This window comes from Phasianus colchicus, chromosome 19, assembly GCF_987193195.1.
Source record: "Phasianus colchicus chromosome 19, bPhaCol1.hap1.1, whole genome shotgun sequence".
Taxonomy (NCBI): Eukaryota; Metazoa; Chordata; class Aves; order Galliformes; family Phasianidae; genus Phasianus; species Phasianus colchicus.
Window position 1 is genome coordinate 10,592,048 of NC_143454.1, and position 15,831 is coordinate 10,607,878.

Sequence of the window (15,831 nt, forward strand, 5' to 3'; positions counted from 1 at the left end):
TAAAGAACTGCAGCCGTAAGTCACAGCACAAGTAGAGAAGGCCAGAGCAAGAAACACAAGGCACTGCAGTTTATCTAGATACAGGTACTTTATTTACAAATATTTAGATTAATAGCATTGTTACATCAAATGAGGAGTACAGCAGTCCAAACAAATCCTTTCTGTGACAGAAACAATAAGGCCTACTGTAACTTATTCTGGGAATACAGGTATTGCACCTCAACAAGCTGTAGTCATTAGAACATTTACTTCCAAACTTCATGGCAGCAGCAGGTCCTGGTCCCTGGGCAAACCCCGCTGTGGTACAACCTTGGTTTAAGCAGGACGCATCAGCTGTAGAGCTCAAACATACCCATCTACTAAAGAATACTAGTTAAAGAAAACTAACCAGACAAAACAAAGGGACAGCGCACAAACAAGTTACCCAAATCCTATTGTCTGCACATTCCAGTTTTTTTGGCTTTTATTTAACATTGACTGTACAATACTCTGGTACCACTGTTGACTTACATGTCTGAACAGTTTAGAGTTTTAGTGTCTAGAAAAGGAATTTAAGACTATGTATTTTAAACACTGCAGTAAGACTAGAAGTTGGGCATCTGATCGTGGTTAAACACTTACCCTTTCCTTTTTGAAGCTGTATTCAATGTATTCTTAAATTAAGCTATATGTGACATACAGTGCTGCATACAGAGTGACACATTCTAGTCCTGACAACACAATAAATCCCACACATAGTCTGTCATGTACACACATGGGTTTTGCTATCTCCCCTTTACAGAAGTAGCACACATGCCAGCCCAGGAGGGTGGTACTCTTCAAGAAGAAACCTAGAAGAAGCCCTCAGCTGTAGTGTTAAAATACAACAGTAGCTACAACTCCCTAGAGAACACAAGTTGTTCTGACTGTCCAGTTCAATATCTGACCATTCAAAAAGTTAAAGGTATAAAAGCATAAGATGTGCAAGAGAACCAGCCTTGGTATACAAAGCAAGGCAGGTAATGAAGCCCAATAATGCGAAATGCTTACAGAAGAAAAAAGCAGGTTAGCACACTGCTGATTGCACAGAACAGGATTAATAACATGGCATAGATATACCACAGTGCAAAGATGAAGGACAGATTCCACTAGTGTTAATTTCAGCACTGGGATTAGAGTTCCCCCAGCACAATGTCCACTGTCAACACCAAGGAGTTAAGCTGCTGTTAGTGAACTGCAGTTACACCTATGTCTGTACTGATGGGCAATGTGGTCACATACAGGTCATACTGTACAAACTGATATTTTCTTATATACTGTTCTAATGCCAGTAATCATTTTCTTCATTAAAATCATATACACAGGATGTATTTAACTGTTAGCTCAGTTCCTTCAAATTTTATACATATTTACGTTCTGTTAGCAAATGGATAAAAGTGGCAAAAAATGATGTAAAGCTATGAGCACAAGAATGAATGTTTGTTTCCCTGTGCAAGTTGTACACTCCTGCGCCAGCCCCCCCTGCCCCCAACATGCACACCATGGGGAATTCTTTCAACAAAGCACATTGGTACGGAGCCCCTTTCTACCATCAGAAGTCATTTCACAGCAAAAAAAAAAAAACAAAAAAACTTATCCTTTACTATGGACAGCTCTACACAGTTAAGAGGTGGGGAAGAAAGGCTGAAGAACCATAAAATTAAACCGTACAAGACAAAGCCCTGCAAAAGTGTAAAATCATGAGTCCAGCATCAGTGCTCAGTTTAAATTATGTATCTGTGACACTATCACAAGGACAATCAAGGAAAAAAAACTTCTAGATTCACCATGCAGGAGAGGTTTTATTACTCTACTTGCCTTTGATAACCTGATTACATCTAAAGTTGTTTAGCAGTTTAGTACTGTGTTAAACTTGTTTCAGTTTTAATTAAACCCAATAAGATGTACAGAAGACAGGGAAGCAATCAAAAGCACTGCTCCCAACAGACAGAGGTGAAAGGTCAGAAATGAAGCCATGAAAGAGGTCACTAGCAGCCACAGCCTTCTCTTTGGGGCTGGGGTTCGCTGGTTAGCCGCCCCCCCTGCGGAGCTGATGGTTTGTGCTGTACACCCGACTCTGCAGCGTTCAGATCCAGGCTTCCATCTTGGATATTCTGGTAGATTTTCTTGGCAGCCTCCAGGAATGCATCCTCAACATTCTCTCCACTACAAGAAGAGCAGCAGGAGTTACTTAGGTTACATTTCAGCAAAGCAACACAGGCTGTACACAGGCAGTTGGCTGGATGTCCTCACTGCTTCTGTCTCAAGCAACAGAACTTGCAGTAGGTAAAAGCAGACATGCCATGAGGTTTAACAGCCCATATGCAGGACAGTTTCCAATACAGTAACTCAGTCCCTAGCCATTACATCCATTAGAAGTAGCCCTGAACACCACTCTGTATCTCAACTCTGAATATCAGAAATAAGCTAAGGCACTGAGCTGTATGTCCAGAACAATTCTGAGAGGTCAAGAGACAGCGAAGTATTTGTTAGTCAGAATCATTTTGTTAGGAAGCTCTGTTAGAACAAGTGCCAGCTGGAACATCCAGCATCACTGGAGATCCAATCCCTTGCATTCTGTCAACATTGCATTCAACCAGCAGAGCCTACCAAGAGCACTGCGTGGTGATTCCTTTGTGAGATTAAGAACTGAGCACTCCCTTAGAGAGCTCGAAACATCTGAGGGAAGTCATGGCTTCTTGGGAACCACCATTAAGCACACATGCTCATCCATTTGAGGCTGAAACAAGCTCTAGCTAAAACAAAGTGACTTTTTTTTTGTTTGTAAAACAGTATTACACTTGAACCTTGTGGCTGTATTTACCCATAACCAATGTATTCTTTTTAAATATAACATCTGACACATTACTCTAGGAAGAAGTAACTTACGTTTTTGCACTTGCTTCAAGGAACAATAAACCTGTTTAGAAACAGAAATTTAACTGTCAGTCAAGGCATAATATGCTTAATATAGTCCCAAATAGTCACATTATGGCATTCAGTTATGTGCAAAAGGCTACTTTAGTACTCCATGATGTTTTATGACAAAGTTGGGGCATCATCAATACACAAACTGATTTCCAAAGCTAAGCAGATGAAGTTAATACAGGCTGAGGCACCACATGAGTTCATACATATAACAGCATAACTTCATAAGTTGTTGGGCGAGTGTTCATTTTAATATCATTATCACATACGAAACAATGGCTCAAGAGGAGAAAGAAAAACACACCATTTTCTTCAGCAAATTGTTTGGCTTCTTCATATGTAACATCTCTCTGTGCTTCCAGATCTGCTTTATTTCCTATGAGGATTATCACCTAGTTCAGAAGAGAGAAAATTAGCCTGAGAAAAAGCTCATTAGCTTCATCACTGCTACCCTCTTCACTATAAAAGATGAAAAATAAGAAGGAAACATTTGAAAAAGCATAACTGCAGAACTCGTATGTTCAGGGCAGTGCTGCCCCTCTATAGTCAGGAACAGCTGCTATCTTCAAATTCTTTAAGCCGTTCTCATGAGATGAGGTCCTAGAAAGCAACAGTCCTACTCTTCAGTCCTGAAAGTTTTACATCGTGTGTTTGGTCATCTGCTAATCCAACCTGAATCTTTACAAGTTCTCTTTCACTGCAGTAGGGAGTCTTCCCAAAAGCTTGGTTTTAAAGCATTTTAGGGTCATGCACAAGAAGACTGAAGGACCACAGATTTGTTGCTTAGACAGAAAGATGCAGAACAGCCCTCCTTCCCACTCCTCCAAAGACCAGGACAGCTTCTGCTCAAGATTCAGTTCACATTCCAATTCACCTTGTTACCACCACAAGGCAGTAAGCAGTAGTAACAGAAGTTAAGCTCTTTCCAGAGGTTACCATAATTTTGGTCTCCAACAGCTGGAAGAAGGCCCACAAGAAGTGAAGCACACTAAGATTTTTGAAATAAGCCATTGTTCTACTGCACAAAAACCTACATTTCTGCACCAATTGCAATAAGGAAAGAGCTACTGATCTGCTGGAGAGTGAGGGCATTCTGAACTAAGTAGTTGAGAAACACAGGCAGTTCCTTTTAAAGAATACTATCATTGCAGATGCTTTGACCTAAGCCTTCTATCTCTTGCTTTGAGATAAGCAATCTTGCTTTCAAGCTAAATAGAGTCCAACTTACAGTATTTGGATTGGTGAGATTCCTTGCATCTGTCAGCCAGCTGCTTAAGTGATTATACGTACTTCTTCTGCAAAGAATCAAGTGAGTACAGGTTTTAGCTACAATTTAACTATTTGAGTGCCATCAGCATAGTTAGCATCCATTAAGCACATTAACACATCATACCTGTTCCTCTCCCCAGTTCAAGAAATAGGGAGCAGCAGCATCTTGTTTGGACATGTACCAAGACTTCAACAAACTAGCTTTCAAGCCACAGAGCAACACAAACAAAGTGGAAGGACAGACCACTTCACACTCCAGTCCGTGGTGGTATTACTGTCTCCACAAGGACAACGTTCATGTTGTGTTATATAAAACACATTAAAGGATTTCCTGTCAGATACTGTTAGAGAGCTGGGTACAGCAGTACAGCTCCATACAGAACTTCGGCAACAAACAGCACATCACATCGTTTGCTTTTGTATTTAAGCAAACAGGTGATACATTTATGTATACAAAAGATAAGAAGTGCACAAAGAACATCAAGAACAGCCTCAATGGAAGATGCGGTGGGAGATACAGGAAGGCAGAAGTATTTCACACTGCACATCTGATAAATTGTTCTCCCAGAAGCATCTTTAATTTTCGTTTCCAAACGGAGAACAGAATAGCTTCTGTGCCATCTCCTTTCATTGAAGGAGTCTCACTTCTGGGCCTCTTCATGGGCTACTCCTCCATTTCCTCACACATACATTAAACACATTTGCACAGCCCGCTGCAATAGAAGCAATATTCTGTTCTGTGCCTACTCAGAATATTTTCACTAGGTAAGCAGCAGCATTCACTGCTTCCCTCCATCACTAGCAAGTGAAAAGCTCATGTACTGCAGGCAAGGGTAAAGCTAATCTTCTAGCCAACTTCAACACAGGCAGCCAAGATCTGAAATCACAGTATCCTTTGGTTTGTCACCAGTGACATTTTCCAAGAAAAGCACTCAGTTCCCTACATTCCATTTTCAGCTCTTAAACACTTCAAATATTCAGGAAAAGAAGGGTGGTAACCTTCACACAACATGACATCAAGTCTTCTGGTGAAGTCAAGGGGACAGAGCAGCACATAGAAGCCTGCAGTACCCAAGGAGCTTCCAGAGAACACAGTGATGATAGAGACAGCCAGCAGCACCTTACCTGGTAATGTCATAGACCATGAGAGCTCCTGCTGCTCCTCTGTAATAGCTTCGTGTGACAGCCCTGAATCTCTCTTGTCCTGCTGTATCCCAGATCTGTAGTTTAATTTTTTGGCCACTAACTTCAATTATTCTTGTGCCAAATTCAACACCAATTGTGTGGGGACAGTCCGCCATAACTGTCATGAAAAATAAGAGGGAAGATCAGATCTTTGTAGTGCAGAGCATCCTTGCCACAGAGATCTTACTACCACTGCCTTCCTGACATCTTGAACAGATCTTCCTTCTCTAAGAAGGCCTTTTTACAGCTACAGTAACTGAACTGTACCACTTAATGAATTACTTCCTGAACTGCTGTTTTAAGAAGAATAAAAAGATTCCTTGTCTTCCCCAGTGCATTTATAACTGACACCATGCATATCAGAAAGTATTGAGTCAGTTGATCCTCAGCCCTGCCCTTGCAGAAATGGTTAACTATTTTAACGCAGTAGGATAAGGGAGCTTTAGAGAATTACCAAGATAGGGTTAAAAGCCTGAAACAGTTGAGAAACAAATATTCAAGTTGGTTCAGACTGAGCAAAGTCCGTGACCATCCATGAAAAGTCAATTTCATGACTAAAAGGCATCTGATTGATTACAATAAATCCATCTTAAGACACTCATCTTTACGAGCAGTCAAGAAAATAGAGAAAGGTTGAATACCACCTTTATTGAAGAGTCCCATAGCAGAGATGTTTTATAAATCAGCTTGTTTGACTGCACCCCTCCTGCTTAACACACCGTAAGAACAAGTCACTGCCTGTTCATAAATGGAACCATATGCAAAGTAGCACTTAAACAAGTGGGTTATCTGGGGTTTGGATTCAAAGCAGCAGTTAAAAATTCACTTCCTACTACAAAACAGGAACATTTAATCTGCAGCGTGCACAAGTTATTGCACATCCAGAGTAGTGCAAGATAAAGACTAGCTTTGTACTAACAAATAACTACAGACGTATCCATTGAGCGTGAGCTACATGGGAAGTCATAGGAGTTCGTAACAGCCACTGCAAACTCCAATACAATGCACATTAGTAGGAAGAGCTGAAGCTAATTCTTAATTAGCTATGATAGCATACATGAAGAAATATTACAGTTGAGACGGAATGCTGAAAGCCTTGAACACCATCACGCAGGAGCAGTCCTAGTGCCATGAGTCACAGCAGCTACAGAGAATGACAATGCTTAAATCTGCAGTCTATGAAAAGTGAATCTCCCCACCCCTTTTAAGTACTTAATTTTTAAAACTACAGCTGTGTTTAAGCCATACCAATATTAAATACATGCAAACTTTAAACAATAGATCTCACTATTTCATATCACAATTCCCTGGAAAAGCTGTAGAAATGCATATATTCTTCCCATTCTCAGATAGAACTGACATCATTCTTGCTATTACTACATTGGCATTTTGTTTCTGTAATAGCAGATGTCAAAACAGAAGCCTGACCAAGCACAGTACAAACCTACCCACGTTAAGATATACATCAAGCTCACCTATGACAGAAGCAGAAAGGCAGGAAAGAGAGATGAAGTACAGCAGTTTCAATTAACATTATGTGTTGAAATACTCACATTTCTTTTCCGTGAATTGGTGAAGCAAACAGGACTTTCCTACACCCATGTCCCCTGTTACAGAAAGAGCAGTTAAGGCAGACACCAAATCATCACAATGAGCACATTCTGTTCATCCCACACAACACACACACAGGGACAGGCAGCCGTTCCTTTCTCAGGTCTAACATGCGACTTCCTAACTTCCTTCACCTGGCTACAGCCTTCAGGATTTATCAGCACTACAGCCATGCTATAATTTTGGATACAGGTACAGAGCTGCGAGCAAGGGTGGAGCAGAAAATACACAAATGATGATAATTGCATTACTGACTTTACACTTGCGCTTCAGTTTCTTGCAGGTCAGCTTATTTTGACCTTGTGAAACACACCACACTGAGTGCTCGCCCTCCTGCTGCATTACTTGCAATTGCAAGTAGAGTCTATCAAAAATATAGATAAGCAACCAGCCTTATTCCCACCCCACCTGGCAGCAGTCACAGCAGCACACAAAGCATTTGCATTCATTTTTATCAGCTGCTAAAGCTTCAGGGCAAACATGGTGATCTATGAGGGACTGAGGTGGGATGAGGAGCTACTCAAAGAGCTAATGCTATATAGCAAGAAACCTGCAACAGAAATCAGCAGTAGTTTGGAGGCACGCCGTTACACAGATATTGGCATAAACATGATCTCAGTACTTACCAATAATGATGTACTTAAAGATGTAGGAGTAGTTGTAAGGTGCAGTTGCCATTGTGGCACTAAAAAACAAAAACAAAGCAGAACCTTTCAGAACTGCTGCTTATTTGAACTGAACCCATGTCAGCCATCTGAGCCCACATAAACCAAGAAAAAAAAACTTCTCCCCTCCTCTCCCTCCTCCAACCAACTTCTCATTCACAGTTGAAGTGTTTTTGCACTTCCCAGCATTCAGCAGAACTCCCATACCAAGTCCCATCAGCAAGAACTCTAAGCAGAAATGTTTTTAGTACTGACACCCATTAAGTGTCATCAGGAAAACCTTTAAGCCATCGAAGGCTCCAGCAGGTTCTTGATTTAAATGGTCACCAAGCAGTCCAGTACTCAGTAGCCCAATAGCTGATGGGAGCTGACCCCCAGAAAGAAAAAATTATCTGAAGAGGTTTAATAAAACCAGTGGTTTGGAATGATCACCACACACTTTTGGGACTTGCAACAGAAACACAGCACAGTTTGCATTAAGCAGTTAAGAATTACTTAATACAGCACAGGAATGCTGCAGCAGCATTAACTGCAGCTTGGACTTCTGCATGTCCACATCCGCGGAGCAGCCTAAGTGGAGAGGAGGCACTCAGGAAATCAGTCATCACACCTGTGGCTCTGCCAGCAGAGCATGATCACCCCAAAACTTAGCAACTCTTGTTTCAAACAGTACAGCTCACTGATTTATTCACTAACCTTTGCTCCATAGAGGATTTAAATGATAGTGTGATAGTGATTAGAATTTGTTCGGGATAAATACTTCCAACATTGCAGAATTTCCCTACATGTAGGAGGAATTAAAAGTGGCCTCAGCTGTGTAAACTACTTATCACTACTACACCACATAAGCAGGATTACAGGTCTACACTGCTCAGATTTATTATTTTTGTCATCCTGGAGCAAAATGACTGCTTTTGTCCCAGACTTTAATTTAACCAAGATGTAAGTGCCATCATTTAAGCAAATAGGAAGTTTCTATTAGGAATTCACCATTTCCTTTCCTGCTCCTGCATGGCGGATAGCCAGCCATTAGCAAAACAGCACTTTTAATAGACAACATGGCCTCAGCCTAGGAAGGTAATTCCATTCAGCCATGTGTCATCCACATGACAAACCACAGCAGCAAAGAAGTGAAAACAAGGAAACTTATGAGCCTGAACCTTTTTGAAAAGCAAATGTTTCCTCAGCCAACATTAATCCATAGCTGTGAATTGTTGTCTTAAGGTGACTGACTACAAACCTCACTCACAGGGCACAAGCTGACAGCCACCACTTCACAAAGCAGAGGTTTAAAGCAAACACTCATATCTAGACCTTGGAGGAGAACAGCTCCAAGGGGAAGGTGAGAAACATTTACCAGACGCCAGCTGTGGATCTGCAGTTCTCCATCATGCCTTCCTCAAGATACAGGAGTTCTAGAGACCTTCTAGCCCAAGCAGTAAGCAAAGTACCTCCATTAAGTCCTATACAGACACACACGTTTCAATCCAATTTTAATGCAATATAGTAAACAAAAAAAGCCCAACAATCTTGGAGAGTCATTCTTGTCCATGCTGGCAAAAACAAGATTCCAGACTAGGTGCTGTGTGGTTCTAAGAACTGTCATTTCAATCAAGGTGATTTTACATCAAGTTCTTCCACAGCTGCAGAGGAAATAGCACACAGCTGCCCCACACCTCTGTCACCCCCAGGCCCCAGTCTGGCACAGCTGTTCAGTCCTTTCCAGCACTGCAGCACAGCTCACATTCCTGGTTTCAGATGTGCCGCCCCAACCTGCTATCCAGCAAGCCAACAACTTCAGCCCATGTTTCCTACAAGTGAACAGCTCCAGAGCTACAGTGTCAGCTTCAGTACACACACTGGTTGTTTCCAACACTGGCAAAGAAAGACAAGTAACTACATTTGAGATTTTAATGCACAGAAGTTACTGCAGAAGTATACTTCAGAACATTCAAATGTATCTTCCCATCCCTCCTCTCCACCAGCCCCAGTTACACCTCCTGACCCAATACACTACTTCTACCATTCCTGTTGCAGTTCAGTCTGATGGCAGACAAGGCTAAAGCAGAGAATTATGAGGTGTGGAAGTGAATTTAAAAAAAAAAAAAAAGAGAACCTGAATAGGCCAACTTATGTTTGCAAATCCTCTGGGAAGATAGCAGAAATGCAGTATTCCACCCCCCTCCTCCCATCCCCCAAAAAACACATCTTACAGCCACAACATAAAGCTGAAGAGACAGAAAGCACCAACACAGACCTACTTTGACAGCCCCATGCTCTGTTAAGGGTATCTATCAACCTATATTGGTTTTCTGAAGGGAAAGGGAGCTACCCACACAGCTGTGAGATCTGTCCTGAGGAAACCCTGCTGTCCATCTCTCTTCTCCCAGTACCAGTTGGCTAAGGAATGCTCTAAGTACTCAGAAATACTCAATTTTAGTGCTTCTGAACACTGACCATACAATAACGCAGTACACAAGGAAGATGCTGCACTGCCTAAGCTTTTGAGAAGCACTGCTGGAAGGTGAGGAAGCCTTCCTTTTATTAAAAGCATGGACAGACCAGGAGCTCTGTGCAGGCTGTGTCATAAAATCTGGGAAGAGTCTTTACTGCTAAATATACAGTTCTGTTTACTTGACACCATTTTTACTTGCTGAGCTATGCCAACTTTCATTATACTCCTTACTTAAAGAGGTCTGCAACTGCACTATTTTGATATGAAAGAAACTGTCACTGCTTTGTAACATATGCATCAAAATCAGTTCCCACTTCAAAGCAAGAGTTAGAAAACCACATCCTGCACTTGGTAATAAAGTCTGTTAAGAAATGGGTTGGAAGGGCTAACTACTTTCGGTCCACATCTCACTGTGACAACATCACCCTCACTCTTAGTGAGATGAGGCTGCTTGAGGGGAGAGATAACACAGGGCTCACTGTGTGCAACCAGAGCCAGTGAGCCCCCTTCCCCAGCTCAAAGAAATAGAATGTTGGTAAAAATGCTGAGAAATGCACTGATCTGATGAGCCCAGACTTTTCAAGTCTGTCACAGCTCCTGGAGAGGCTCTAACAGTGCATGGCAGACATTTATTGAAAGCTCAAGGAGACACAGAGTCCAGCTTTAAGCAGTTCCTTGAGTTAAGCAGATACAGAAAGAAAAGCAATGCATCAGTGCAAAGCCTGTTCCAAGGGTCTGCTACAGACAAGATTCTGAAACATCCCAAATTATATCTTGGCATTAAATTGACATCCCAGTTTTTTTTTTGTTTTTTTTTTTACCCTAATATAGATAAATCACACAGCCGAAATGAACATATTAAAAGAGATGTTCTTACTGTCTGTAACTCTGGGATTAAACTATTAACAGCATATTAACCTCCTTAGCAGAACAGAACCTTGCTAGTAATGACATTCCAAACTTTTCACAACTTTACACCATTTCTTTATTTCACTAAATGGACGTACATAATCCCTGCTGTAAGACAACCAAGTTCTAAAAATAAAGCTGGATCAGAAATGCTATGCAATGTACAGGAAGAAAAAAAAGCATGACAACACAGAAGACACTGAGAATTCAGCCTTAAGAAACCTCCAAGCTCAGCATTCACTATAGACAAAAGCAGGAAGTCCAGACAGAACTCAGTAACCACAAAAATCAGCTACATGCTAGTGCAGAGGGTTCACGCATTGTCAATAGAATCAGTTATCTGTAGAAAATGGTGCTTTACACCCCTCCACAGCCCTCTGTTCCCTCTCACACTCCCAAAATAGGTGTTCAGTTTTCCTCCTTGGTGAGCAGGAGTGGTGGCAGAAGGAACTGCAGGACTGAAGAAGTCACATCCAAGCCTGCATAAGTTACCTTCAGCCACAGCTGACGTTATACAACATGCCAAAGTTAACCGGCCATACATTTACTGGTAACAGAAAGCAGAAGTAGTTTTGTCTGGGAGCATGGTCTGCCTGCCATCTTTCTTCCAGGAAAATCTGCCAACTCAGAACAACTCCAGCTCCCTTTGCCGAGGTAATGCTTCCCCAGAGCTTAGAGCATTATTTCAGGATGGCAACTAGCCAGAGGATCATGCTTCACTGTACACAGATCTTTGCTAGCTTCAAAACCTGTACAATTAATTTCTGTGTCACAAGTGGGACAGGAATTTTTACCATATGTTTCACTGTCATCCATTTTCCATACATCATCTCTGCCTCCTTGTAATAAGAGAAGGCAACCTTAACAAGATATTGGTGACACTGCAATTTCTTCCTCTAAACAAGAAGCACCGTGCCAGTATTTTCACATCTCTCCAAAGTCCTGTTTCAAACACCACCATCTACCTGTATAAACTGAGATAAGACAGTTTGCTCTTATTATGAGCTTTATAGCAATGCACCTAGAACTAACTGTTAATATCACACCTGCCCCAACTGCCATGAGGCCCGTGCAGCTTCTCCTAGCCCAACTCAGGGACACAGCCCATTAGGTATTCTATGGGTATTGTTTGCATAGAGAATCTTCACAGCTTTATGCAAAGTAAGAAACTGTATGTTATTAGGAGGGACTGGAATCTGTCATCACTGCATGTGCTGAATACCATTACCTCTCAGCCCACACAGATGATACCTCAGCCTCAGGACAGTCTGAATATTATAGGTTCTCCTTAAAAACACACCACTGCAGCCAGACAACCACTTCAGTTAGTCTGGAGCCAGAGATGTTTGTATTTTATCTGGCCACCCAGGTGGTTTGGGGCATTCCTCAGGAATGTACTTCAGCAGAGAAACCTTAGAGGTCAAGTTCAGTCCTACCTCTATAGAAGAGAATACCATCACATCACTTTCAGAAACTGCAACTCTTTAAGAGCTATTAGTACTTTCATTTGTGGAAAGAAAAAAAAAAAAGATTAGTTACAAGTGGAACTACATGCAATCAGTAACTATTATTTAGAATAAGTTCTAAATCCTCACATAAAATGAATGGGTTGTTATGCTCTTTCCCACCACATAACCTTCCTTCTCTTCTCTGCATACTTTCTTAAGCATCAATTTGCACTGAACACTGAGAAGAGAACAATAGGGGAGGGAGGACAGGAAGGAGGGAAATCCAGGGAGACAATTGTTTCAACTTATACTATTCCTCTGATGAAGACTTTTGTCAAGCACACAAAGCAGGGCGACGTAACTCAGATCTTCCTTTAGTGGAAGCACAGTCTGTAATTGCACCACTTGTGGTCTTCTGTAAAGTCATATGACACTGGAGGGCAGTAACAGTTTTATCATCAATTAATACGCTCAAGTGGTAAACTCCCATCAGTCAGCTGTCTATAGCAAGCTACAGGGTACCACTAAACTTCACTGATGTTCTATTATCCTCATGCACCAAGGAGATTCAGATGTTCATACGTTTAGGAACATCTCAACCCTCATAAACAGAACGGCCTAACAGCCACCACTGATTCCCCTCAGTTATTATTTTTGGTATGTTTGTCTGTAAAAAGCCCAATGTATAAGACTGATCCCAGAGGAGTGCCATTAGCAACTTGCTAGCAGCTCGTGCTTTCATAACATCACTTCTTGCTGGCCAGTTCCTTACTCATTCCTCAGTTCTTCTGCAGTCATCCTCTCTAGTGCCCCTGATTGGGCTTCACTAAAGCATCTGATAAAGCACAAGACAGTAAATCTGGCTGAAGTGGTCTTCAATCAGAGCTAACAGTCGGACAAGCCTCTCATGATCTGCTTTTGAAGATCATTCTGCAGCTCCTCATTTCCCACATTCTCTCTAGAAATGTGCTAGAATTCCCAGCTATTCTCTCTAGAAATGCGTAAGGCCAGCACGCCGCTGGGCTGAGACTGGTGAGCTTGCAGCTGAGCAGGACCTTCTTTCAGCTGTTTTTGAAGGAATAGGTTTGTTCCATTGTTTCATGATCACATTAAATACACTTACTAGGCCTCAGTCCGAGTCAGGATTTTGGAAGAACCCATAGCCCAAGCACTTTTGATTTAAAATAAAGAGACTGTATCATGCCACCGCCACTTTTTGATTTGCCTCAACAGCTGTCCAGCTGCACATGGTGGTGGTGAAACCCTTCAACAGGTACACTTCACCAAGCTCTGCCATCTTGTTTCCTAAGCTTCCTGCACTTAGGTGCAACCGCACTTCTGTATGCACACAGCCTCACTCACCCTATTCTCCTCTTTCTATAAGAGACTCCCACCTGCAGCACACACCTACATTAGAGGCAGAAGAGCAAAGTTCCAGAGATCTCAGATGAGCTTAGGGTCAGTATATACAGAAGATACTGTCAGCATCATCAATCAGAGCAACACACAACTGTTGAGCGTCATTACCTCAGGGAGGAGGGGGGAAACAGAGAAACACTGAGGTCCACTTCCTTTGTTCCACAAACACACAGCAAAGAGAAACAATCGTGAGTTCCATTTGATGCACATGAATGAGCAAGCAGCTTCAGAAGTTCAATTTACATTCTGAATCCCAGCACCGCCAGTATAACAGGTTTCTTTTCAAACTGCTGTCCTTCAAAATACCCACTTTTTTTTTTTTTACAGTTCTTAAAAGAGAAAAAAAATAAGAGCTTCTTCCTTCAACTCAGATTTATGAATTGTTCAAATCCCTACAGGAAACTACTAAATCATATTAGGCTACATGATAATTATTTTCTAAGCCCTTCAGGACTGGGATTTCCTTCCCATTCCCAAGCAATGCCCAAGCACAAGCAGGCCCCAGTCCTCACCATGACAGAAAGATCCCAAGGCACACATCCCACACCACAACTCAGACTAACCATGAGAGCTACATTTCGGCTCAAGGTTCAAAGTGATTTAGGATCTGGGCAACCTCAGCCTCCTGCACAGAGATGTACTTCCTTCTACACCTGCAAGAACCACAGCAACACAGCACAAAAAAGAAAAGAGTTCTCATCCAGGAACCTCCAGAGCAACGCAGCCACAAGAAACCTCAACACAGACACATTTTTCCTGGCTTTACTGCAAGGACAAAGCAGCATGATTTCAATTCCAGTCAAAGCTATGTAACGCAAATAGGTGAAAGCAAGGAACCGCCGCTTCGGCAACAGCAGCTTTGACAAAAGGAAGCCGAGCACAGAACGCTTCTATCGCCTCCTCAAATAGGAAGTGGCATAGATTCACTCCACCCGCACCCCAAAAGTTGTTTTTCTATCAAAGTTCACGACAACAGCGCGGGCCGGGATAAGAACGAGCGGAGATAACAGCGCAAATCGGCCACATTGTGTAACGCGCACGGCAGCACACTGCAGCGATCACCGAGCCCACACACCGCCGTGCTCCAGCGCCCGGCGATGGCGGTGCAGAGCAGGGAGGCGGCCGGCAGCGCACAGCGGCCCAGCCCCGCCCCCGGCTCCGGCCCGCCCGCCTCACCGCGGCCCTCCGACACCGCCAGGCCGAACGGCGGCCCGCAGCCCTGAGCGGCAGCGCCCCGAGCAGCGCCGCGCCGGGAGGACGCGGAGCCGGGCAGGGCCGCGCTGCCGCCCAGCAGTACGGCGGGGCCCGGCGCTCCGCGCCGCCCATCCCCGGCTCCTCCTTACCTGGGCTCGGGAAACGCGTCGCCGTGCAGCGTGGCTCTGCAGCCCGGTCGCCCTGCGGGCACTGGAGCGCTCTGCTCGTGCTGGGCAGCGGCCGGGCCGGGTCCCCACCTCGCTCCGGCGCTCCCTCAGGCTCTGCTCCGCTGGCTCCACTGCGCCCCCATCACCCCCCTTATCCAAGATGGCGGCGCCCCTCGCACGGGGTTTCCCCTCCCACTCTCGACGGGCTGCGGGGCTGCACAAAGGTGGGCGCGAGAGGCCGCCACGGAGCCAATCGCGGGAAAAGCCCCGCCTCCCGCCGGCGTCGCGGGGCGGGAAGGGAAGGGCGCGAGGCGGCCGCGCGCACGCACGCACGCAGCTCCCGCCCTGCGCCTGGCGCGCGCCGAGGGGCGGGCGGGAAGGCGATGGGCGGGGCGAGGCGGGGCGGAGCGGCCGCGTCTCTTCAGGCGGTGTTATCGCCTCCTCGGGTGGGCGCGGGGAGCAGCTGAGTGCCCCGAGTTCACGAGCAACACGCCGGGCACGGAACGCTGAGCGTGAGCTCTGAGCCCACAAGACTGTGGCGACAGGCGACGTCTCGCTCCGCA

At 44.0% G+C, this 15,831-nt stretch overlaps 1 protein-coding gene across 1 annotated transcript; it reads right to left on the reverse strand.

Moving 5' to 3' along the window:
* Window positions 1-69: 69 nt before the first annotated feature.
* RAB14 (RAB14, member RAS oncogene family) lies at window positions 70-15,471 on the reverse strand. The gene is made up of 8 exons (XM_031601900.2): window positions 15,251-15,471; window positions 7,638-7,696; window positions 6,954-7,007; window positions 5,341-5,518; window positions 4,175-4,241; window positions 3,251-3,338; window positions 2,908-2,938; window positions 70-2,184 (listed from the first exon to the last, which is right to left on the reverse strand). Exons 2-8 carry the CDS (start codon window positions 7,687-7,689, stop codon window positions 2,007-2,009), a joined length of 648 nt encoding a protein of 215 aa, XP_031457760.1. The 5' UTR covers window positions 7,690-7,696; window positions 15,251-15,471; the 3' UTR covers window positions 70-2,006.
* Between the last annotated feature and the right edge of the window lie 360 nt (window positions 15,472-15,831).